Below are 27,342 nucleotides of genomic sequence, written 5' to 3' on the forward strand. Positions count from 1 at the left end.
TCTGACCACCACATCTCTCACCAGTCCTTAAATCGACTTTCTTTTGAGTTCATTGGAATAGAGAAGGAACATTTCCTTATTAGGTTATCTGTTATACTGACTTCTTACTTACAGTATGTTAGAACTATCCCTTTGCTGTAATGAATCAGTTTACATGTATAATTGTTTTGGAATTGCTGCATTTGGGTCATTTGTGAATGCCTTTTTTATGCTTGATAGTAGTAAACCTTCTGTAAGTAAATCCATGATAACAACTGTGAAATTTGTGTAACCAAGATGAGGAATGACATGGTAATGGGCCTGTATTAGGTATTGCACAAACCGAAATTATTGTTTATAATGAGATCTATAGCTGTGTATTATTGCACAGAGTGTATGTTTTCTTATGTAAGGAGATATTTTGGAATTGGTTAATTGTAGTCAGCTGCAGATGGAGATTGATTTATTTACAATAAATAATAACTTCTCAGGGTCAGAATCTTTCCATTTTAAAATACAGGAATTACAAGGCCGTTAAGGGACAGAAACTTTCATTTTCTGGGTCTGAGGAAATGCAGTCCAAAGGTGCTAGGAAATACTGTCTGAAGGTACTAAGAAAGGAAACAACGCAGAGCTAAGAGAAGGATGAAGCAAGGGCAGTTGACACACAGCAGAGAGATAAAGACTCCAGGCAAAGGGTTTCTGTGTACAGGCATCTGGACAGAGAAGTGAATGTCAGTGAAAGAGGAGAATAATTTGGGCTAGAAATACAGAGTAAAATCAGAACGAAGAGGAAAAAGTTAATAGCTAAATGATTAAATTTTCCTAGGGGTAAGTAAGAGTAGTGCCTGGAAAGATACCAGTGAAAGGATTTACAGTAATAGGATACTCAGGGTAGTATAGTTGTTGAAACTCAAGGTATTATTTTCAAGATATGTTAAAAAAAAAAAGCCCCCAAAACTGCAAACAACCCCCAAACCAGCAGTGAACCTTAAACAATTGTCTTTCAGCGATATCCTTTCAACTGTTTTTATTTGCACTCAAAAGCTTTGTTGGCAATGATAGTTTGCACAGCATCAAACATGGCAGCATGTACTGCAACAGTCCTGCCTTTCCCCCCCCCCTCCTTTCTCCTTAAAGTTGTTGGGTAGAAGGTGTCGAAACTTGGTAAGTGAGAATGCTGTCCTGGTACTCTGGACAACTTGGACTTAAAGTTCAAGATGGCCTGTAAGATTACCAAATGTATGTCAAGCCCCTACTCTCCTCTTGCTGTGCATAGAAATTCCTTTCTGTCCTCATCTTTACCTGTCTCCAGCAAGTGCCTTGGATCACAGACTGATGCCTAGCTTCCATTTTGAATTTCATCAGTTTTCTGATCTGCACGCCTAACTTGTGCTCAATTCCGTGGTTTCTGGGTCACATAAATGAAGAAAGAGTATAATTCAAAAAGGCATTACAGGCAGATAAGATAAAGAGAAAGAAGGGCTGCGAGGTGGAACGTTTAAGAAAAGATGGGCTTCTTTTAGTTTTGTCCTGTCACACTGTTTCTGTTATCCTGATTTTAAAGGAATTGGAGGAAAACAGCCACATTTTTGCAACAGCATCTGATGCTCATGGAATGAGTTCTACATAAGATAGAGTCATCTTTGTGTGTGGATGTGTTGGTGGCATTATGTGTAAGTGTAAAATAAATTGGAAATAGGAATCAAGGAATAAAACATTTTGTAATGTACAATTTAAATATTGGACTATTTTAAAAATATTGCAGACTGTTTTCTTATGCATATATGAATAAAAATAATGAATTTATTACAAATATTTTCATCTATTATTTCCCCAAAACATTGTGGAATGTGTATAAAGAGAATCTTAAAAAAGAGTAGTGTTTTGAATTTGCATTTTTGTTGTGTGTGACTGGATGTGTCAGGGAAAAGTGCATGTACTCTCTGTGACTTAACAAAGGAAGGCTTGCTTTATTGAAGCTTGCACAGATGGCTGACTGATATCAAAGGTTTCTGCAGCACTGCCTACAAGTTGCCAGAAGGTCAGTGTGAAAATATATCACTGCCTGATTCCATAGCAAAGAACAGTTATTGTTACCAGGATTTATTAAATCCTGTCCTGCTAACAAACAGTACCTATCAAGCACTTCTTCTGCAAGTAGTCCACAGGAAGCAGTTCCAGTTTAAATGGCAGCACCTTTAAAGTGTTGTTTATCAAAAAGCATTTTTTATTTTGTTTCAACATGATTCATTTGAAGTATTGCAAGAAAAGTGTAATATAGTGGGTGAAATAGTCTATTAAGTGCAGTTGAAGTTAAGATGGTGAGAAGATCCTAGATAACTTAAAATTATTCTGTCCAGTAAATACATCATTTCCACTGTACCATGAAGAAAGCTTTAATCATTATAAGCAGTTAGGAAGGTGTATCAGTGAAAAATAGCTTGATTGGATCATTTTTAGAGTATGTGTGGACTGGGACTTACATAGCATATAAAGAAGGTTACCAACCTAATACTTGGCTCATTCTGCTAAATTTTTTTGCTTTAACAACCATTTTTAATCAGTGTATAGCAGCATGGCTTGAATGTGAAAGGATGTGTATAAGTGGAGAGGAAATCCAGTGTTGCTTGTCTTTATGTTACAAATTTAATTTTTAAAACTTAAAAATATTACAGTGGACCATCTATGCACCTTTCTGGTACACAGAAGTTTCTTAATTGTTTTTCTGTTACTGTTCACTGTGACTGATCAAGGACTCTCTCAGTAAGACACACTAGTTCAAATAAGGTTAAGTCTTTTACAGAATGTGTGTATATGTACATCTATACATGTTGTTTGCAAATGGAAAATTCTAATCATATTTTGGGTAAAAACTATCATTAAAGACAGCTGCATAGAATTACAATGTCTATTTTGAAGTTTTTTTTCTTCTTCCATTTCCCATTAGAGGACAGTGTTGTGAATATACAGCATATTGATTTCGGCATATTGAAAGGAAAGCAAGGATTTTTAATACAACTCAGAGTTCTTCTTTTCATTATGGAAGAAGAGTAGATTAGAAATAGATAGGTGGTTATAGCAGAGAAAGAAATTTGCATCCAGCTCACAGAAAGCTAGCTAGTAGAAAAGTTGAATTCAGTCACTTGTGTGTTTCAATGTTTCTATGATTAAACACCCTTGTTGTTTAAAAGGGGCAATAAAATGAGCTGTAGCAAACCAGAAATCCAGTCCATGCATTTACCATTTTTTTTTAGGTATCTCTGTTTACATGAAAGAAAATACTGTCTGTTTTGCCCTTTGAATTATTGAGCTATAACCCCAAGTTCTTTATAAAAGTTTTTCCATTTGAGACTATCCGTATTAGCCAGTAAATTTGCTTTTAATCTGAGTAGTTGTACTGGGTTGCACAGGAGCTGCCCCCATGTTGGACGGAGACAGGTCCAGCTGACTCCAAAAAGTACCCGCTGCTGCCCAAAGCTGAGCCTGTCAGTGACTCTGGTGGTGCCTCTGTGATAGCATGTTTAAGGAAGGGTAAAAAACACTGTGCAGCAGCTGTGAGAGAGAGGAGTGAAGCAATTGTGAAAGAAACAGCCCTGCAGGCACAGTCAGGAGTGAAGCTGAGCCTGGGAAAAAGGGGGGGCGAGGAAAGATGGTTTTAGTTTTGTTCTTATTTCTCAGTATCCTAATCTGTTATTAGCTGGCAATAAATTAATTTAATTTCCTCAAATTGATTCTGTGATGATAACTGGTCAGTGATCTCCTTGTCCTCATCTCAACCCATGGGCTTTTTCATCTCATTTTCTCCCCCTGTCCTGCCAAGGAGGGGGAATGAAAGAGCAAGTTGGTAGACACCTGGCAGACAAGGTTGACCCATCACAACAGTTTATGTGCTGAAGGCATATTGCAATATTTACTTATTGCAGTCTCCTAATATTAAGCATTTTTGAGCATTAGGTACAGTAACTTTAGTCTGAAAATCGTCTCAGCATTGACAGTATTCCAAGTGAAGTATCCTCTGCATTTTCACGATCATTAAGAGCTTATTCAAATAAGTCTAAAATATTCACTCGGATGCACAATTTGTAAAGAAAAACAATGCAAAAATTCTTTGGGGGGCTGAAATCAGGGGCTAGAGCAAAGTTAATGAGGAAAGTACTGCATGAGATTTTAGGGTATGCATTGCACAGAAGGTCAGACTACATCTTTATAACATGCTTTTCTAGACCTTAAACATAATATTCCCCGCTCTTGCTTGTTTCTTCCTCTTTATAGGAAAACCTGGGAAAAACTGTAACTTAGTATGATACTCATATGCATTTTGTTTTGAAGACTTAAAAGCTAGGACTGTATATGCCTTTGGGCCGGGTAGATATTACATTATTAATTGTGATGCAGCTAAAGATGTATGCAGTCTCTGGCTTCAACATGGTGTTATGCTTAAAACTATCAAGAGCAACTAACTGAGGAAAAAGAAATGCTTTTGGTCTTAACCTGTAGGAGTTAACCAAACAATGGAGTGTCCATATGTCCATAAGTACCTTTGTGGAATCCTAATGTGTCACATTTGTTCGTATAGTATTGTCTCTTGAATGATCCTTAACCCCAGAAGAAGTAAGGAAGAGGGAAAAAGAAAAATTTTGATTAAAGTAGAGTTGGTTTTCACATGTGGGATTTTTATTTTGGACTTTCTTTCCTACAAACTGCGGCATATTCCATTACTTGTCACTTATAAATTCCTGTCTTCTCCTGCAGTGCACTTGTAGGAGAGACATGGTGACAATATCCATGGACATCTTTGTGAGGAAGTTTCAACCAGACAGATACCAGCTGTGGAAACAAGGCAAGGATTTATACACCATTGATCATACAAAACCAACTCCTGAATCAACACCTGAAGTAAAGACCTGGCTACAGAGAAGAAAGAAAATAAAGAACGTTCCTGAGTGGTATTTATGTTTCTTTATCCTCCATTTAATTGTCTTCAATATTATGTCAATTTCCTTTTTCTTTCTTTTTTTTTGCCATTTTCTCTGATGTTTTATTTGAATTAATTTACTTTAGATGAAGGTTGTTTTTCTGTTTTCTGTATTAAGATGAACTTAGGGACAAGCAAGTGTTTTTTTTCAGAGAGACTATGAAAAATTAATTCATCTTACAAGTTGTGTATAGCTGAAGTTAATGAGTATGGAGAGCATCAAAATGCATTCCAGTGTGCTATTTAGAATCTTTCTTTAGTAGAGGTTATTCCATTAAAATTTTCAAGGTATGCATGGTTGTCGTTGTTTGTAGTGACATCTGCAACTAAAAGACAAGGGAGAAGTCTCCTAAGAGTTGAGGTAAAGGTTGATTTGGAAAAACTTACCATGAAGCTGTAGCAGAATCCCAACAGCTGAGTGAAGTCTCTAGCAGTAGTCTTAGCCCTCACTGCCATCTATCTCTATCTATTTGGCACACTCTTACAGTGCTGCAGCCAACTGTGTCTACTACAGGTTAATCACAGGTCATAATTTGGCATAAGAAAGGCCTAAATATCAGTTGTTGGTGCTGGCATCACTAAGGAAATCAGGACAAAAAATTTTCTCAGCTTGTCACTAGAGGTATCAAACCTTTGACCTATTAAAGCAGTTTCATAGCTAGATCTATTTTCCTGATGTGCATCATGGGTTTTTTTTGCATTGCACAAACATTTTTTGTACACTAATGCTTTCATGTCTTACTTAACAGGGTCTTTATGGATTTTATTGTTCATTATCTAATAAAGATCTGTTTAGTTTCTCACCTAGGATGGGCAGCTTTATTGTTATCTACTTACTGCAGAGTGCAGTTTGCTGGGTTAAAGATAATACTGAATTTTTAAAGACATTTTTCCTCCTTCAAATCATTTTACAATCTAGTTACTTTTTTTATCTTGCTCTTAAACTGAATTTCCTCATTGTCTTTCCAAGTTAATGTATTTCTTGAGGAAAATGATAGGAAAGTCAACTGTAAAGAAGAGGACCAGCTGCCACCGTAGTGGAACATTATAGCTGGGAAATACAACATTGGTTTTGTCCTGGGTAAGAATAGTTTGTGGGGTAGAATCAGTTCTTGCAGACAACCAGTGAAGCAGCTGGACAGCCAATTTGTTACTATATGTATAATACATAGAGTATTAACCTGGACACACAGAGAGAGTAATTAGATTGTTTAGCTAGATCAATGCCAATTTGCCCGGTAGTAAGTTTGACTCTATATATTGTACAGGGTAACTGCCAGTTCACACTTGGGCCAGCAGTGATTCACATTGATGCCCCAGCTATGGGTAGGCAGTTTTAACTAAAAGCAAAGACTTCCTAATAATTGTGTTGAAAGTTTTATTATAGGAACACATGGGCTGATTTCATGCACTTAGCTGAGCTAATAAACACAATTCTAATGCTGTTTAATTCTTGAGTTGGCTTTTGTTCAGGCGTGGTAACAATGCCTATTGCAAAGAGAGGATAAAATGTTTATTCAGCTTCATTTCTAGTGTAATGTGTCGATTGAAATTGTCATCATTTTGATTATGGGAATAATACAAGTTCAGCAGAGTGAAAATAGAAATGCCATCTATGGAAATCTTCATGAATATAGTGACAGGGAGAGCCTGGCTGACATTTATGGCTGAAATAATTTGCTACAATGGAACATCTAATGACAGTGTGTAAACAGTAATAATACTTGCTGATATATTACAATGTAAACTGATGGGTGTCTTATACTTCGGCAAATTTTCTGGAAATTACTATTTTATAGAGAGGATGTTGAAAGATATACATTGGTGGACATAGGAGGAAATGTAAGGGGTAGCAAATTTTTTCTGGAGTAAGATGCAAGACCTCTGTAAAACTCCTGATTTACCTGCCATATTTGGGCTTTTATCACTAGTGTGTTATGAATTTTGAAATGGGATGTGTGATGAAGCATGTAAAAATCTCCTCCCAAGTCACATAGTTGAATTTGGAACTAGACTAATCTCCTGTTACTTTTATCCTGAGCACATAAACTACAAAGCAGTTTCTGACAGAGGGTGCAATTTTTCCTTCTTTAACCTTTCCCTTCTACTTCTGAGGGTGCAAAAACAGGCTGAGGATATAATTTCTGCTTTGTTTTTTGCAGAGCATTATGAAATTTATTGCTTGATATTGTAGCCATTCAAAACATTTGGTGATCAGAATTTTTCCTTTTTTCAAATGCTTGTTATTTGTGTTAAAATGCATATAAAAACTTCTAAGATACCTAAACAGATCTGATTTTACAAGGTGTCAGACTAGTGCTGGAGTTTGGAAATACCACCTGATTTTAGTGCAACTGATACTTTTTTGGTTTCATTACTTTTATAAAGGTTATTCTTTTTCAGGATCAGAAGAATGTTTCATTAAAAAGCTAGTTTGGATGATGGTTAAATAGTAGTTACTTAAGGTTATTTTACAATTTAATAACTTTGCCATAGAATGGTGATAAAAGATTAGAAGGTTAAATCCAATCAATTGTTAATCTATCACTTAATAAATTGTAAACCCTATCTCAACACAAAAAGATGAAAAATTGTCATTTTTTACCACTTTAAGCAGGTGAAAGGGACATATATATTGGTAGACATTTTATCTTATCCTAGACAGACATTCTACTCTGACAGCAATATGTCTTGTAACAGCTTCCAGCACAGCAGATCTCGATCTAAAAAGCTTAAAACTCCAGAGGACAAGAGAGTATCTGCTATGGTAGCTGGTGCAGAAATCATAACGACTGAAAGAGCTACTGATGGCTTCAAGGTCAATGAAGAACCTGGGAAAAAAGTGAGACTGGTAAACACAGGAGTGCCTTCTGGAGAAGAAGAAAACAGTAGTAAAATGCAGCTGGATCAACATTTATTGGATAATGTCAAGGTTGCAGGTGAGATAAGGACTGATTATATTACACATGGAAGTTGTAGGCTGTTGATACTCTAATGCCACAAATCAGATGTTAAAGCATCTGTTAGTTATCTGAAGTAGCATACTAAAATTCTTACTTATAAAGTTGTGCAGAGAAGATTAATAGTCAGTGAGAATGAGAAAATGACAAAATTAATATTCTGAGCTGAGAGCAGTATCACCTAAACTGTTTTAATGAAGTGTTTTTTAAAGGGGCAAAAAGGATGAGGACAATGTAAATTATATTTCTTCAGTAGACTTATAGGTTTTAAAGCAAAATTTTTTTGATATGGAAATGATACAGAATGTCTTAACACATGCAAACAGTACAGAACATACATGCTTGTAGTATGCTACATGTATTTACATGAAGAATGCTGCATATTACAAGTGGTCTATACTTGTGCACAAAAATGCTCTGGTTTTAGATTGCAGATTTCTTGTAACTTCCTGTTGAGCTGCCTGACAGTACAAGTTTGGCCTTGTCAAGCCAAAGATTGTTCTTTTTCCCCCCCACAACTATTTTATATGAATATACTTGGTCTATTCTGGACTTTATTTCTTCTGTTTCATGTTTCTTTATAGCTCACGTGTAGTTTCTCATTCCTGTTCAGAAAGGCAAACTGCAATTTTAACTTTAGGTTTGTGAGCAGCCTCATTGGTTTTATATTGATACTGAAAATTTACTTGCAAATTGTATAGAGAGAAGAGTATTTCCCTGATTGTGAATATTAATAACCGTTAATATTGTTAATGGTTCTTTGGAGGTGGTTAATCACTGGGGTTGATCCACATAGAGATAACAAAGTGAGTATTCCAGTATGGAGGCTTAGAAATTCCTGCATACAAATAATTGGTGCTCTAGCAAAGCCTGTCCAGGTTTGTTCTGATGATTTTTTTTTTTTTTTTAAGGTGCTATTGCTTTACAGCTTCCCCCAGCTTCTAGTAGAGGTTTGGAGTATTCATGACCACTGAGAAACTAGTATATAGTTAGCAGCCATTCTGTGTTCATTCACAAGGGAAGGAAAAGCAGAGGAGAGTGGTGCGCTATCCTCTTCGTGCTATTAAAGAGTGGTGCCTGGACCTTTGTATGCAAAAGGATCTTTTTAGATATGATGGTGCAAGCTCCAGTAGTCACATTGGAGATGGTCATTCTCCTGCATTATCTCTGGCCAGTATGTCCATTATACTCAGCTGAGGCAGTACCCTTTGTACCCAGTGATTACGTTTTGGTGTTGGGTGGGCTTTATATTGCTAAATTTTATATTCATTTGACCTGAAAAGGGAATTTTTCAGAAAAACAAGTCCAAATAACCATAATAATAAGCAAAGAAAGAATGGGAAAGGACTTTGTACAGAGACTGTTTTCTTTAATGCCTTGGATGGGCCGCTGAATCAAAATTCACTGTGGTGTGTGCCATAGAGTTCTTCAGGAACATGTTCTTGGGTGACCTCTCTAACCCATTGTTCTGTCTATCCCGTGCAAGCATCAGCAGATGAAGAATTTTAATAGAGCAAAATCCACACATTTTTACCCGTCAGCATCACTGAAATATAAAATTATGCTAATTGTCAAAATACAAAATTATCCTAATTGCTTTTCATTTTTAGACCAGTGGTGCTGTTTTCAAAATATTCTTGGTATATCTTTGAAATATGTTTTCCTAATTATGAACCATTAGTTTTTGTTTATTTTCATTTCTCAACCAGGCATAATAGGTATAAATGCAGGGTATAAAGTTCAATATACCAACCTTTTATATTATTTTTTCCAACCAGTCAAAGTTCTTGTGGGCTGTCAGAGTAAACAAGCTACATGAATATTGATTATTTTGAATGACATGAAGATCTGTTGTAATTTGAATACAAAATACCAATTAAATGATTAAAACTGTATTTCACACTCCAAACTCAAAACATTTACATTTAATTTATTCTTTGATCAAACCTGTGCTCCACATTTGTGTACATCCTTCTACCAAATGCTTTTCTGTATGATTTCTAAATGAGGAACTGTGCTTTGAATTTGAGTAACTCAGATTGTTGTGAAATGAAATACAGTAATAGAAAGTGAGATTTATTAACAAATAATATTCTTGATCTATAGGAAGCATCCGTACAGACTCATTTTCAAGCCCTGCTCCTGTGCTAGAGAAAACGAAAATGGAACATGAGGACAGGACAGATTCCAATTGTCCTCTCTTTACATGTGAAAGTTCTGTGGCCTGCATGCCTGCTTCTGATAGCTGTAGAACAGAAGAGAGTTTGAAATCTCAGAATCAGTCTGATTCATCTGTACCATGCCATAAGTCAGAGGGAAATGCTTCTGAAGCAGAAAACACAGATAAAGAGGAAAATGTCTTGATAAAAGATGTCAGCAACCTAGAAAACTGTGGAAGTAGCTTGAAACATGGAGAAGTGCCCATTGTGAAAAAGGATGAAGAAGATGGCATGGAAACATCCAGTGTATGTGAAGCAATTTATATCATTATAGTAATATATTCCTGACCTAATGAAATGTGAATGCACATGTTTCTAATGAGACCTGATAACCATATTAAAGCACTTAAGAATATGCATTATTTTAATCAGATGCTAATTTGAACATGTTTTGAATTGTACAGACAAGAGTGGGAATTTGGATCCAAAAGCAGAATGTTTCTGGAGTTTGCTTGTTGACATATTTTGCCTCTGATTTTAGATATCAAGTAATTTCACTTTATGTCTGTGAGTCTGAACTGTCAGCAACTACTCTCAAGCTATTCCCATGTTTGCTGCCTGCCAGTATGAGCAAGACTATCAGCATGAATTCCTGCTATTGACATGAAATTGAAATTAGAAATGAGTGCTGTATTTGGTATCATATATTTGGGTTTCAAAAAATGTCTGTTTTGAGTGGGTCTTAAGGAGAGTTAACAGTATGCTGGTAAAATGTCAGCAGAATGGGTTGATTCTGAGAGACTTTCTGTCCTCAGAAAGGACAGAACATAACAATGTGGAAGCACATGGCAGTGTATTTTTGGAGTGATGCCCTTCTCAAATGAGGAATTGAATGAAGCAAAACTGAGGAGCACCTCTGCATTGAGCTAGTGGGAATTGAAAGTTTGCTTTCATTCTATTTTCTTATATAGTTTATGAAACCTTAGGGGCTTCCTCGCTTTAGTTGAAACTATATCCATAGTATTGAAGTTGGAGAAAGTGAATCTTCAAGACATGGCTATAGCAGGATAATATGGACAGTATGATTTCAGGATCTGAAAGTTGCTGTTCTTGGATTTTGAAAATGGCCTAAAACATGTAAAGGAAACACTTGAAGGAAAAGATCCTGCTAATAAAACAAATATATTTTAAAATTTTTAAATAGTAAGTTTAATAATGTCTTCTCATTGGGACACCTACAAACTTACAGTCTTTTTTTTACTATTGCTATTCTGCTATGAAAGGTGGGCAGCTTTGACTTTGGGGAGCGTAATGAAAAATTAAGCTGTGGTGGTAGTCACAGTAGCTTTCTGAGTTACGAGTTCAATCCCAGTTTGTCAGAGAGAGAGCAGGAAATCCACTGCCAGATTGCCAGACTTGGTGGGAAATAGATTTTAGAAGCTAAAGTAAAACCATGCTGACACTTTCACAGACACGAACTGTGCACTAATGATTTTTTGCAATGTTGTGAGTTTTAATAATCTTGGCTCCATCCCTTCCACTGTAATAATAAGGAGGACTATAAACATCTCAGTGTTTTAATCATCATGTTTTAGAGATTATATTTATCTCTTTCTGTGCCTTTCAGCCAATTATATATGAGATTTCAGATATTCTCCAGTATAATTGCATACTCTCTCTTTTATTATAAATGATAAAGCATGTTATAGAGATGCAAATAAAAAGTCTGATCTTCTTTCTCTTTTTACTTACTGGTAAATTTTTCTAGATCATAAACCTGTCCTGTGCTTTAACCACATCTTCTTCCCTTTGCTTATCACAGTAAATACTATGTTCTGTAATTTGCTTCCCAATTTATAATAGTAATTTTCATCCTTCAAATCAGTCAGAGGGCATGATTTTCTCTAGCACTTTACTGCTAGGTAAGATTCAGGGTGTTGAGAAGAATACTGTGGTGCATGGGAATCATGTGAGACTGTCCTTCACACCCTTCTGCCAGCGTGCTTGCCCTTCCTCTGTTCATGAACCTCCAGGTACCATCAGCGGCTGGTTTACTTTGTGGTTCCCGCAATGGCACTCAAATGTGGAGTTGTGAAAGCTGCACTTCTAGAGTTTGTAGCATTGGCTTTAGTTCTTGAAGCCTGGGTAACTTCAAGCTGAATGTACATAAGAGTGTTTGAGGGAGGAAAGAATTTCCTCATATCCCAAATCCACATGTTAATTGCATATCATGACTCTTAATTTCTTAGCTCAACTCCAGAGAATTTTTTTTTTACTTCCTCAGGAATTTTGCACTCTTTCATAAATGAAGTTAGTGGATTTCTGCCTTGTTTTCCCAGACATGGTTAGTGGCTGTATTGTACTTCTGGTTCTGCAGCATTGTTTGGGCTGTTCTTCCTCTCCAACATCAGCTGAGCAAATCAAGATGTATGCTCTGCAATTTGGGAAGAAATTTATACCTCAAACCATTTGTGTTTGACAAGGATTTCTCTTTTTTAATTAAAGTATATATTCTGAATTAGAGACAAATGTTTTATTGGTACACTAAAGGTTCTCCAAGTACTCTGCTAGTATTTACAGAACTGACATCTGTGCTCATTTACAGAACTATGGTTTTTTTTCATCAAAATTAACTTTGCAGAATTACAGACTATATTAGTTATGTTTTTTTGTTTTCAGGCAGCAGAAGTTGAAAGAAAGAAGAGTTGGCGTCATCCACTAAATAAACCCCCAGCTAGATCTCCAATGACTTTGGTTAAACAGCAAGCAACTAGTGATGAAGGTGAGTGTACTATTTAATACATTTTTCTGATTATATTTTTATGTCTTTCTGAGACATATGTATAAGCGTTTGCAAAACCAACCAAGATGAAATACTTTCTGCATGGAAAATGTGAACAGTGAGGTCTCTGAATCCACAGACAGATCATGTACTTTTCGCCTGTTTTCAACTCAAATTCTTCTGAAAACATGGGCTCTGTCTTTGCAAAAACTCTGAACGATATAATTTAGAAGAAATATATTCACCAATCAAATACTCCTTATTAGAATTCACAGCAGCTGTGTTTAAGAACAAGTTTTTAATTGTTTAAACATAGATAAAAGTGACATAAGATCCATATTCAAAGGACTCGTAGGTAGTCCCCTATATTGCTTTAAAGCTACTTTTTCCTTGTCTGTTTTTTGATAGACATTGGACATTGGGGAGTCGGTGTCTTAAGATACTGTAGTTCTCATTCAAGGAAAAGGCTACAGACTTTGGGGTATCATGAAAAGCTTACCAAGACTCTTTAAATATGTCTTAATTTCCAGGCTTTTGCTTATTCTCATATGGAAAGAATGAAGATGTCTCTCCCTGTAGTTTTGTTAAATCAGTTTTACTCTATTAATAGAGTAAATAATAATTAATTAATTAATGGTAATTGAAAAGCTGATTTTGATTGGTATGTCATCTGCTTGTCTCCTATCTCTATATATGCTTCTACCTGTACTTAAATAGTATGCAGGTTTGCAAGTAGTGGATAGTGTGCAAAACATTAAATTAAGTACCATATTTGCACAAACATAAAAAGAGGTGGAAAAACATAGTCCTGTTTTTAGATATAATGAGACTAACCTTTGTGTATTAGAAAGCAGCAAAAGGTCTCTACCTCCTCAGCTGAACATTTCTTGAGAAATTTCCTTAGAACAGTTTTCATCTTACTTTTAAGTGGCAAAAAGCAACTGGAAGCAGGGTAAATGGCTTTCCTGTGAATGTGTAAGATTGGGCTTCTGACTTGGCACTTAGGTACTTCAAGTAATTTTTCAATTTTTTTTTGTTTTAATGCTGGGTAGTAACCACAAAATTCCATTGTTTCAGGCACTTCAAGCGATTAAGTGAAGCAGAAATTAAGAAAAAGAAGCATGTCCATCAATAATGATGATAAATGACGGTGATATGTAGAGCAGGGTTTTGTACAAAATAAATAAGTAAATAATTCTGCAGACGTGAAATTTAGTGCTCTATAACTGGATACCCCAGTGATCAAAAAAGTTAAAACAATACTCAGAACTTCTCAGATACTCTTTTTGGGAGCTTACTTGAAGTGCTTTAACTTTAGAGAGCCACTATCTTGTGCAAATAGGCTACAAAAGCTAAGAAGTTTACCCAAGATAGGAATTTGCTTCTCTGAAGTAAATAGAAACAGTAAATCTGCTTTACCAACAGCAATCACATATACAGCCAGCTGAAGTTGATGAATAAAGCTACTTTATTCTATCAAACGTGGCTTGTGAAGCTTATCGAAATGTGCATCAAAACTATCCATCAAGATGGAAAACAAATACATTCCTTTTTCATATTGCCTTAGCATTTTAGTTCTCGTAACACACAGGTTTTTCAGCTACTGTTCTCCAGAATCTCTTCAGTTAGCAGAACTAGAGACTGGTTGTCACAATCCCTTAGACATGTTGATACTCTGTGTAGTGCAGAATGGAGTTGATACAGTGTCTGTGGCTACAGGTCTGATTCCAACATTGCTGTATGCTTCAGTGTTTACCTGCGCTTTATATCTGCATTTTGCTTGGAGCCCGTATTTTATACTTTAAGTGATGTACGAGTTTTCCTGGACTTCCCTTTTTTTTTTTCTCCCCTCAATTATTACCTCTAGTCAACAATAGCTGTTTCTTACAACTACAGATAAACTTTCTTGACTTCAGAGGGAGACAACATGCCTATTAATTGATTCTTCTTCTTGTAACCAAGGGATATTATGCTTTCAGTTAGCACCAATTTAGGCATTGTTGAGTTGGGATGCTATAATTTTAACTAGTCCCTCATCAATACATTTTCCTCCTTGTTCCAAGCCTAAAGTCGTCAATTTGTTTCTTCCATCTCACTAGTTTGAGAAAGCCATACTCTCTCTCTCTTTTTTATCTGAGCCTCAGTTTTTCCAGGCATGATACTTCAATTAGCTATTACACATCTTTCAGAAAATTAAAGACAGCTTAGGCCCATGATGTGTATCATATATGGGTATGTTTGGATACCTTGAGGGCTAGACACAGTATATTTCAGAAAGTGTTATGGTAATTTGCACAAAAAGGATGATATTAAGATTCATCTAGTAAAGTAATTAAAGATTTAAATATGTGGTAGGTTGAAGTCAAATTGCTCTTTTTTAATATATTCTATTTCTTTTGCCTGCTCATGCTTTTTTAATGTTCTAGTTAAAACATAGTGTAAAATGCCTATTTAAGCAAGGATTGTGTATTATATAATCTGGCTAGATGATGAAGTGATGACAATGATTTGTTAATCTCAAGGTGTCTGCTCTTTGTTTACAATCTTATCCAGTAGTTTGTCAGCTTCGTGGTATCTTAATTTTATGTGAAAGTAGCAGCATCCCAGCAAGAAGTCATACACCTTCCAGGCTTTCCTCTTTACATGATGAATGCCCTTCTGGTAGATAAGGGTGTATTTTTGTTAGGAAAGAAAACATCTTAGAATAATTTCAAGTAGCTATTAAGTACCTGCGTGCTTATTGATTGAAGGAAGTAATTAAGAGTTTTATTGGACATGGCAGTTATTGGTATTTCCTAGCTGGAACTGGAATTTGATATTATTTTTATGTGTCTGTTTCTCATTGTGATCTAATTTATCAGCATGCTTTTGTGAGAATATCGGAAGAAAAGACAATAGATTTTGGGTGAGCAGAATGCTTATATCCAGGACAGGGATTGAAGAACTCCTGAGGGAGACTGGCAAACCAAAGCCTTATTAGCTTTCCTGGCACATGCTTGCATGCAAGTTAAAGATCTGTGGCTAGATCAATGACAGTTAAAGGAGATTTTTCTGATCATGTTCAGGAATGTTTGTTGTCAGGTATCAGTGAAGTAATCAATACCAATATACTAATGACTATGCTGCTCTTTATGAAAGTGCTTTGTCCATATTCTGGAGTTACCAGAAATGTAATTCAGCATGCATACTTACTCAGTTCTTGTTCTCTGTGTTTTCTGAACAAAGATGATGCCGGTAATGGCTATGATATGATGGTGTCTTGGTACTGTAACTTTTGAGTTCATCTATTCCTTTACAAGGAGTATTTATATATTGATGCATTAGTTTATCTTTGTATTTCTGTGTATCTGGGTCTGGTAGAACCATAAATGTAAACAAAATGGAGGAAGAAGAAGATACGGACTAGTCTGTTATGAAAAATTAAGAAATTGGGGCTTTATAGTTCACTTGCAAATCATGTCACTTTCCATGAGTTGGATGGTCTGTAGCCATTTCTAATACAGATAATTTATATTCAAATTAATATATTTGAAGTCCTTCATATACTAGAGTTCTATTAGGAAGTTTCTGTGAAGAGAGGTGATCAGAGGCCATTAATAATCTGAAGGCAGCATTCTTTGACACTGTCAGCCATTTCAGAACCATAATCTTGCAAATAGAATATTATCATATTTAACAGCATGCCTAAACCTTAGCAGGCATTTTCCGGATTCACTATTAATACAAGTCCTTTGGCAGAAATTGATTTTTTTGCACAGGATCACTTGGATGTTTTTCATTTTTATCACTGCATATGCTGCTTTATGTGTATGTTTCTTTATGATCTTTATGTTTCTTCTACAGAAAATGATTGGGTTAATTGTTTCTTTGTGGTCTATTGGTGTTAGTTTTTTCTTTTTTACTCTCCCTGAAGCCTTTCCCTATGTATGTCTGTCTTCTGAGTCTCCCTTAATATGATTGTTTTTGTAGAATTAATGCCTGAAGGACTGAGAAATGAGAAATGCTGGGGACTGGGGAATCAATCCCAGAAATTATAGCTCAGGCTGCCAATTTAGAAAAATAAGTGCAGCAGTACAGTCTGAGCTGTATGTCACAGTCAAAATACTAATAATTTTTATGTAATGAACCTTGGTCTTATGCTCAGTGCGGTATATTAGTTTGTGGTAATATTATTCTTTTGTATTTAATGCAGTTGTGGTTCTGCTCACTTAGGCTATAAAAAAGCAAATTCAGCAGAAGGAGAAAGCATACCGACTTTGCACATTGATTGGTCCCAGAGATTCCAGCAATATTTGGGCACGCAACATTAGAAACTGTTTTTAGATTCAAGTTGACTAAAATTTCCCATTGCCCTAAATGATATAATAATAGTGTATAGATTGAATTCAGTATAGGTTTCTTTGTATATGCTTTTAAGTGTTTTAAATACGATTCAGAAGTTCAAGAAGTCATTTTGCATTCTTTACTTTGTAAAATAAGGAAACAAAAAGAGCAAAAACTACTGTGAACTGAAAGAGTGGCTTGGACAAGAGTTTGATTAGTGAAAATTGCTAGTTTTACAGCTGTAGTTTTCCTTCTGCTATGATATAAAATAAGCTTCTTCAGTTTTTACGTTCACTCTCAGCATCCTGTAAGATGTCGTTCAGCTGGTACTAGTAGTCAAGCTGTATAAGATGTGTTCAATAATGTCGTACGTAAATAGGTTAAACATGCTGAAATAGGGGAAAGTTACACTTGTAGATACAATTATGACTCTCTTGCTTCACAGCTTAAAATGATAGATTCTGCTTGAAGTTTCTTATTTCAGAAAGAAACTTGTCTTCTGGTGTTACTTAGAAGGTGGAGAAGAATTTGTTAACCAATTGATAGAGGCATGTTTATTTTTGCCACATTAGCATTATAATTTGCAATGTTGCTTTCATTCCCATACTATACTGTTCTGTTTTTTTGAGTCGAGCTTTACTTTAAAAATACTTTGCTCTTGTGTGGGTTATGAGTTAATCAAGTAGAGAATTTGGATTTTTCATACTTCATCATCTAGCATTGGAAGAGATCAGCACTATCTACCACTTGAAGTGGGATCACTATGCTAGAAAAATGTGCGTTCTCTCCTTTCCTCTGGTAGCTACAATGATTCTGATTTGTTTAAATTTGATTTTCAAGATTTGATTACCATAATTGATAGAAAGCTCTACTACTTGTGTAGCATGTGGTGTCCTGAAGACTCAAAAAAACTTTACAAAATTGTGGTAGCATCTTTAGTAGTTATTTAGGAAAGGGAGGTGTTGAAAGGTCAAATACAAGCTTTCCATGAATATCCAGTACTCTTGTACTGGATGTACTCTTGTCAGCCTTGTGGGCTAGCAGCTGATGTCCAGAAATGGCAAGAACTGGCAACTCTGTTTATTTTCACTGGTGGCTCTTGTCCCTTGACATCTTTCACAAGTAGTGCTTATCTGCCATAGAGTAGACACCTACAGATGCCAGGACCTAAAAGTAGCCATTATTTTGATTCAAGAGGGGAATACAAACCAGTTCCTCTAACATTTATACCTCTTCTGCTGGAGAGTGGTATATGTAGTGATCATTGGCATTCATTGTCCTCTAGATGAACCTTACAACTCTAAATACACAGTTTTCTTAGCCTTAAAATATAATATTTGACCTCTTAAAGGAGTGAACAGAGCTGCAGTCTTAGATACAGAGACATGTATAATTTCTCCCTATCGTGTGTGCCAAAATGAAAATGGTGTTCCTGCTGCATAAGTGCAGCCTTGCAATAGCCTTCTCAAGGGTAGATATGGAGTCGGTAGGCAAACTGGATAGGACGTTTGTCAAGGAGACGTCTCTTCTGTAAGATTATCTTCTGGAGCTGAGCTTCTGTTTCTATAATTATGGTCCAAAGAGAAATGCAGAAAATGTATGACTTGCATTTAACAAGGATTAGTTCCCTGAGATGTTGGTGCAGAGGATTGCCTAATAAATTATCCAGGTTCCAAGACATCATAGTATCAATTTTTTTTTCCAAATTAAAAAAATCAAGCTTATAGTGTTATCACTGCCTTTGTCAAAATCTGAAGCTGCTTTGTAAACCATTAGTATTGAAAGTGACTTGATTTTAATGCCAGTGGGGTTTCACTAAATGCTTTTTCTTGGCTGAGAAGTGTATGAAATACATATTTTTTTAAATGTACAAAATAATTACACTTAAGAAATTGATCCTTGAGGGAGGTTGAATTCAATTGTTGTCTAGTGTATGGAGTGTTTATGGGATATTTGTTCCAGTGATTTGTGCAGGGACTGTAGCCTGAAGCTATTAATTTATAATTCCATTCAGGCACTGATTTGTCATGTGAATTTGGACCTGGGATTGAATCTTTGTTTTGTATTTTCCATACTTAATTTATGAAGGTAAGTGACTACCTGAGGCTTTGGTTCAGGGAAGAACTTCAGCACAATCTTAACTGTAAGCATGCAGGTAACCTGGTTCCCCAAAATTTTCCTTGTATTTTGCCCAGAGACACCTATGCTAGAATTGTATACTGACATAGGTTAGATTTGTGTTGCCTGAGAGATATAAAGTAACCATAAAATATGTTTTCCCTACTTGGTACTGGTCTTTGTCTCTAGAGTGGCATAAAATGAGAGTATGTTGGTAAATCTACAGTTTAATATTTCTAAAACACTCTTAACACTATAGAATTTATTTGAACATATAGTAGTCAGCAGTATGGTCAGTGAAGATACATTTTAATTTCTAGAATAAGGAAAAGTACCAAATAATTCTGTCACATCTCAGTGGCCCTTTTTATTGATAGGCAAGAGATGTCTGAAGATTGGGAGAAAGTTTTATGTATTTTTCCACTTTTGTATGGATGCACATACTGACAAGTAGTTTGGACAATTTTGTAAATTTTCTAAAACAATTTTGTAAATTGTTTTAGAAAATAGTTAGAATTAGATTGTGTGCTAGCTTGGAAAGTTCTTAGAAGGTATAAGGAAAATGGGGGAGAAAAAGCCTACTTTTACACTGATAATATAATGCATGTTTCTTAACTCCAATGGGTAATTGACAAAGGTAGGACCACTCCAGTGTTCATTTTCAGGGGTCATTCCTTACATTTCCAGAGGTTCTGAAGATACTAATTTTAAAGAAAGAGGAAGTATTAAATAAAATAATGTTTTTGTCTTTTATGTAGAGAAGCATATGTATTTCCTTGAATCCTTTATGATACACTAGTTTTACATTGTTGACATCATATGTACCACATACTGGGATAAAGATACACATGATCAGACCTTCAGGTTTAAATAATGCTAAATTATGTGACATAAATGTAAATTGAAATACATGTTCTACATTTGGAGTTGGTTAGCTTAAATAAGCTTTAGTGAGCTCTTCAAACTGTATGGCAAACTACGGTGTTTCATTAGTAAATCAGTAAGGATGTGTGTGGATAGCAATAGCAGTTCCTAAAAATTCCAGTCTAATTTTAGCTATTGATCAAATCTTCTGCCTGGTAACTACAGTGACTGCAAGCAAATTGAATCGGAATGCAAAGTAAAAATTTTGTTCATTAGAAATTGTAAACAATTATGTGGGGAATGAAATGGAGAAAGCCGTTGGTATTAAGTCTTTTGAAGTGCTGTGAATTAAAGCATTTCAAGAGAGCGGATATCTGCCAGTCTTTAGCTTGTAGTCTGTTCTTGTACTGGCTTTGCACTGATGGCTACCTTTTTTGCTGATAGTCTTTGTGGTAAATTCCAGCAGGTTTTCTTTTGTTTCTGTTTCAATTTTGATGAGATGCCTCTTTGAACTAAATTATACATACAGTGGCTATTCTTTAGACTTGTACAGTGTAAAGACAGTTGAAATTATTGGAATCTCTATACTGTACATATATATAAAAATGGGTATTGTAACACAAACATGCTATACATATTGCATGTTGGCAGTTCTTACAGTTATAAGAACATCTCCCTTTCTGTGGCCTCATGTCCACATTTTGAATACAGTTGCTTGACAAGTGGGACAAGCTTGAGCTTGGTTTTTGGACATGATAAGTATCTGTATTTCTGAAGTCACTGGGTAATTCATGTTTTTTAGTATCAGTAAGAATTTGTTGCTTGTGCTTCAGCTTAGGTAGACAGAATTAGTAGACGTCTTTGACAATTTGAGTTTTAACTATCAGGGCTCAATCCTTCATTCCATATTCACAAAAAAGTTGTGTTGCTCTGTAGGGAATTGACTGGATGAAGATTAATTTTTACCCCTTATATTTATCAGGTACTTTTATGGTCTACTGTTTGAAGCAAAGAATGTTTTTGTCACAAGAATTAGCAAGCAAAATAAAATGGTAGTTTTAAAAAGTGTCAATATGATAGTCCTCTAAGACTAGTTTTGCAGATTATGTAAATGTAAACTGATTCTCTATGCCAATGAGTCCTCAGAGCTTTCTTAAAGTTACTTAGTTTATCAGCAGCACAGCAATGTAAACCAAATAGATTTTAGTTACTTTGCCATTTGTTAGAGGAAAAAGTTGGGGTCCAGTACAGTCTGACAGGGTCCTTTTAGATATTCCACATATGGAAAAACACAGTGCATGTTAGAAAATTTACTTATTTGAAGTCAGTTGAAGTTACATGGGATTTTGGGTTAGCAGAGTGATACAGTGTGCAGTTAAATCACAATACAAGTACAAACTGCGTTTAGGAGAGTGTCGCAGTTGCAATATATAGTTCAGTCATAACACAAATGTTAATTTCATTACTGGTGTCTAATAATATGCTCACTGTCACAGTGCTGGATGTTTCCAGTCTCTGGGAAGGAATATGTGGGGTGCAACTGGTTCAGGCTCATTGCTTGCTTGCTTTGTTTGGTTTGTGCCATGGAGCAAACACTGTCATACTACTTTTTTCTCATGAATCACCTGAATCATCACCTTGAAAAGGATCAGTATAAAACCGTATATTTCTTGATCATTCATTGTTCTTGGAATATACATTGTGGCCATCACTTGAATGAAGTCTATTTCAGTAAACCACAATAAATGATCCCTGTGTGTATGGGCATCACATATGATTTGAGGCTGCAACTTTGAGTCTAAGAACTTATTTTGATTCTCTGTGTGCATGTTATCTTTTATAACTGTTTCTCTTTCTTGTTCTAGCATGCTATGTGTTCATTTCTCCTCTTCTAAATTCTGCACTACTACTCACAAGTAAATACCCAACAGACTGCAAAGCTCTGCTTTTCGCTCCTTTCTTCAACTTGTTAGAACCTTTCAAATTCAAATTAATCCTAAATATCAATGGCATCAGTGCTTTTTTCTACTATCCATAAAAAATCCTGGTTGTGGTTTTCCTATCCATCCTTTTCAAAGTTACTGGTAAGATTTTTCCAGCCTTTGCTAGTATTTACAATAATTCTATCTCCTCTTTTAAATGATAGTTTTCCTGTATGCAGACAGTCTTATCAGTACCTGTTCTTAATCACAATGCAGGTTTTCTCTACTAGGTTTTTATTTGTGACTAACACCAAATCAGAAAGCATGTTTTTGCCAAAGTAATCATTACAGCTTTAATGGGTACCACTCACTCTTGGGAATATCCTACCGACTATGCCAGTTAATATCACAGAATAATGCCCTGATAAGGTTCTTTTAGATATTCCACATGTGGAGGGTTTCATGAATAAGACAAAATTTTCTTACTTGAAATTAGTTGAAGTTACATGGGATTTCGATTTAGCAGAGCGATGCAGCAATGCACTTAAATCACAGTGCAAGTACAAATTACGTTTAGCAGAGTGTAGCAATTGTAATATACAGTTCAATCACAATACAAGTACAAATTACATTTAGCAAAGTGTAGCAATTGCAATACACAATTCAATCACAAAACAAATGTGAATTTCAATACAGGACTCTAATCATATGCTCAAGAAAAATCAGAGTATCCTAAGCATCTAAATGCATCTTTCAGTTTTGTCAAATAATCTTTTAAATTTTTTTTTAATTTTTCTGACCTGTCAAACAACTGATGTATTACGCTTGATATTTTACTTTTTTTAATAAAACACCCTATTACTTTCTTTTGTGAGCTAAACAATCCAGGAGCTCTTAGGTTTAGCCTCTAGAGCTTGGATTCAGTATGACTGTCTTTACATATAATTTTTATGAGAACTGTAGTATTAATTGATAATTCAGTAATTAGACTCTCTAACCGAAAATTTATACAAGCTACTGTACAGTACCATACAAGAAATTAAATTTCTTTTACAATACAAGAAATTAAAAAGTTTACATTTTCATATCTTGCTATGAAATCTATAGATTTCATGAGTGAAAAAAAGAAACACTATTTCTGAAACTGAGTTTTCTGGTCTACTGCAGCAAGAGTAAAGGTTTGGGGTTGCAAGTCTTTTTCCCTGACTGACTTTTTTTTATTATTATTTCCTTCAGGACATTTGAAACTATAGATAATGCCTCCCAGGGCTGAGATTATGCTCAACTACCTGAAAAATAACAGATGCTGCTATGCTCTTCATAGCAGAGAATGCTGCTGTACAAAGCCAGGAAACGTCAGTGGAACATAACCCCAAGCAGCAAAATCATTGTTGAGATTGGCAAAAGCAAATTGTACTGTATTAGCATCTACAGCTTTTCACATCTGCTGGGTTAAATCAGCAAATACTGGCAACAGCCCATTCTGCAAATGGCCCAAATGTTTTCCGTCTGAGAATTTGAGTTTAAATTCGTAAGCAAAAACCATTCAAAGCAGTAGTAGTGAGAATTGGAGCAAGTTTGCCACAAACTATTAAACCATTTGTGAAAACATTTATTTCATTCACTTATCCACTTGGAAAGCAGTACAGTAACTGTTTATAAGTGTTTTGTTATAGGAGTTTCCTTTGTACCAAAACATTCTGGGCTATAATTTTTGTCTACACAGTTTCTTTTAATGAATTGTTTCACTTTTCTTAAATATATAAAGGGATACAGATGAATATAAATAATTGCATAAATGAGAACTGGTATATCCAAAATTACATTCCAGAGATTAATTAATCCTATATAAATACCCTTTTTCAAGTACCAATATGATAGCAGGAAATAGTATGGAGTTTGGCATTGCTGATCACCTTGTAGTAACAGTATGACTATGGCTGAATTATTATAGGATATAGTAACGTTTCTAACAACTGTAATGTATTTATTTAAAGTCATTAATTGGCTCATCAAGTGTTTCTGCTTTTGTTTTGCAAAAAAGAGCCCTTATTCTATCCCCTCAGGAAACAAAATATTTAACCTTATTATGAATTGTATCTGGTAAAATAATATTACAACAAAGCATTATACTTGCAGTGAGGTAAAAATGCTGTGGTGGTTCATGGAAAATTGAGATCTGTGACCACTGTTAGGGGTGGCAGTAAAGACATGTTTTTAAATGCATAGGAATGTCCCGCATTACATCATTCCATTAATACTTTTTTGGGGGCTGGTATTGATCCATTTTAGACTTCACATGAATATGTGATACAATTACAGCTAAAAATGTAATTGTAACAGAAGTTACAAGAAACAGGCTTCATTCACATCAAAGTATTTTAAAAAATATGCATACTAAGAGACTTGCATGATAAGCTCTCCTTGGGAGGCTGTAAGAGGGAGAAATGCCACTCTCGTTGTGTGAAGGCCACTCCACATAGTTATTATCAAAGTATACCAAAATCAGTGATACATTTAATGACGTATTGATAAGGTGTTTGAATCCGAGCAGGGTATATTATAAAAGCTTATCCAGTAAAGGGTCTTTGAACTTAATTTAAACATATGCTGCAACTTTGAAGGTTTACATCTTACTCAGGAAATTTCTGGCTGCTTTAGACTGTACTGCCTAACACTCTAGCAGAACTCAAGTCAGTCTTTTTACTTGTAAATACAATTGAAGTACCAGTACTAAAGAACTGAATTCTGTGTTCCTTGTGCCAGAGTCTGATATTCTCTGATTGGATTCTTTTAGATGTCCCACACAAGAAGTATTTAGTATTTAATAACAAATTTACTGGAAGATATTTGATGTTACACAGGATTTTGCATTAGCAGAGTGATACAGCAATGTACTGAAGTCACAATACAAGCATGATAGAGCATACATATTGCAATTTACAATGTAAATGTGATTCCCATTACTGGTCTGTATATGCTGATTTTTTATCCCAAATTTTTTATCCTTTATATGAACTGTATATGCTTACTGTCACCATGCTGGGTATAATATAACCATTTACTGGGAAAGAATACGTGAATTGAAGTCAGCTCAAACGTGTTGGTCTTTTCAAAGTTCATTTTATTCAATGTTCAGTTTTTATACTCTCTGTTGGACTGAGCAGCATACACACTTTCTGTATTTTGGTCTGGCTGTCTGGAGAAGACATTTGCAATCGTCTGGTTAACTCAGGGAAGAACATTTACACAACCAGCTGATACAGCCATTAATCTAAAAAAAAAAGGCCACCCTCTATTCCTCTTTATGCTGAGATAAATTCAGCTTTCTTTGCAACACCTATGGGCAGTAATTCCCTAGATTCTTCTCTGAGATTCAAAAGTACAGAGCCCTTGAACATGTCCTCTGAGCCTTCTTCATCTTCAGGTGTTTATTGATTGGTCACATGATGCATAGAACATTAAAGTGTAAATTAGAGGAAGTGTCCTGATTTACATACAAAATGTACATCCATCATCAAGAAGGTTTTTAGGAGACTGTCAGTGTTTGTTAGGCAGAATGAAGGAGTATCTGCTTAGTAATAGGTCCTCTTCCACCTACGGGATGCCCAAGATTTCTTCTTCTGTCCTAGAAAATATTAATTGAGCATGGAGCTCCTTTTAAGTTGCTTAAAGATAAGATTATCGTGTGTTTTTTTGTTTCTTTCACTGGCATCAGGGAATTCTTGAAACTGTGAATGATAATTTCACATTCGTTTCCTTTGAGTAACACATCCGTGTTAATGAACTAGATCTTAGAAGGTCTCTTTGGCATTCATTCATTACACAAGGGTGATGTGAAGCTGAAAAGGCAGGAGCTGGTTTGAAATTTGAGTTTATTTTACAATGTACACTTATAGTCATATTTTGAACTTTACAAGGGTGATAGGTTATAGAAGTTCTATGATACTTAATTTTGTTTCCCACCTGTGATTGATCTGCCTTAGCTATGAGTTTTTGGGTCACATCTATGTAGATGTTTCCAATGGTACAAGTCTTTATTTTTCTTTCTTATACAGTGTCCTATTTTTTTATTCTGTTTAAAAAAAAATTGCTTAATTGAATTTTTACATGGTGCAAGTTGTTGTGTAGAGAGTCCTTTTTCATGTAAAAATAGTTTATTTTAGTGTAGGTTACTTAATTTTTATTTCATATAATTTCTCAGGCATGTCACATTCCAGATACTAAAGGCTTCATGTGATAACCAGAGGATTTCTGTTTTTGCAGTGAAAGTAAAAAAACTCTCTACTTTATTCTTATAGTTGTGGAGTTTTAATATACTCTGAGAAAGTGTACTGGATGATTCCTATCATATATCAGAAAAAATACTGAAATTTCACTTCAAAGTAGGGACTGAGCATATATATCTTTGTATAGTCAGCCTCTGAGCACAGTGTCTTACCTACTGAAGTTCTCCAGAGACAAATAGTCTCAGGAAAAGAGTGAGTTTCAGTGGGAGAAAGCGAACCAGATAATTATAGATCTGTTGCATTGCTAAGCAATTCTGAGTTCCTATAAGTAGCACTTATATTTCAGGTTAAGCACAACATTTACTCTTGAACATGGTGTTGTGTGAGAAAGTGTTCTGCTAAAGAGATGTTTATTTCTGTAGCTGATGGCCTCAATTTTTGATACAGTATTTGTTGCTGTGGGAATAATTACTATATCTAAAGTAGAGTGTTATGATTCAGATGGGGATTAAACAACAGGAATATATCAACTGAAGACTTTAAAGATGGTTCGTTGAGTATTTGTCAATGTGCCTATGTTTTATGCATGAGACTTTGCAATCTCTTGAACAGTGTTGTCAATTGAGCTGCAAATGTATATTGAATTTCCTTGTCTTGCCTAGCAGGTTCAACTCTCATATTTTCTTTTGTTCCCTCTGACAGCAAGATGTATCCTGTACTATGGTTAAGTTGATTTGACTTTTCTTCACCAAAGTATATCAAGAATTCATTATTCACTTTTGTCTTGATTAAATCTTAATTTGTAATGTAAGTTTTATACTGAAAAGGTGGAAAAAGCAAATGGAACATCAGTTCTCACCAGGGAATTCTGCTACACATCTGTAGAGTCCTGTTTATGCACTCACTGGCAATGAACTGTGAGGAAGCATCAATGATTTGATCCAGGTTACAGCAGACGTAGAAATCAAGATTCCCTAGCTCCATTTCAAGTGTAGAAAGAATATGCTCTCCGTAGACATATATTGTGT

The 27,342-nt window shown here is 35.3% G+C and overlaps 1 protein-coding gene across 1 annotated transcript in view; it reads left to right on the forward strand.

The window, feature by feature from the left end:
* Positions 1-4,734: 4,734 nt before the first annotated feature.
* The window catches only part of LOC104618456 (lysine-specific demethylase 4C-like), a gene marked incomplete at both ends in the record, with an annotated part of 50,488 nt that continues 27,880 nt past the window's right edge, over positions 4,735-27,342 (forward strand). Inside the window, 4 exons of the mRNA XM_010284052.1 lie at positions 4,735-4,928; positions 7,658-7,896; positions 10,024-10,382; positions 12,756-12,858. Coding sequence (XP_010282354.1) covers positions 4,735-4,928; positions 7,658-7,896; positions 10,024-10,382; positions 12,756-12,858 — 895 coding nt within the window. The remainder of the gene's footprint in view (positions 4,929-7,657; positions 7,897-10,023; positions 10,383-12,755; positions 12,859-27,342) is intronic.

The sequence above is a fragment of the Phaethon lepturus genome, unplaced genomic scaffold (assembly GCF_000687285.1).
Source record: "Phaethon lepturus isolate BGI_N335 unplaced genomic scaffold, ASM68728v1 scaffold12663, whole genome shotgun sequence".
Classification (NCBI taxonomy): domain Eukaryota; kingdom Metazoa; phylum Chordata; class Aves; order Phaethontiformes; family Phaethontidae; genus Phaethon; species Phaethon lepturus.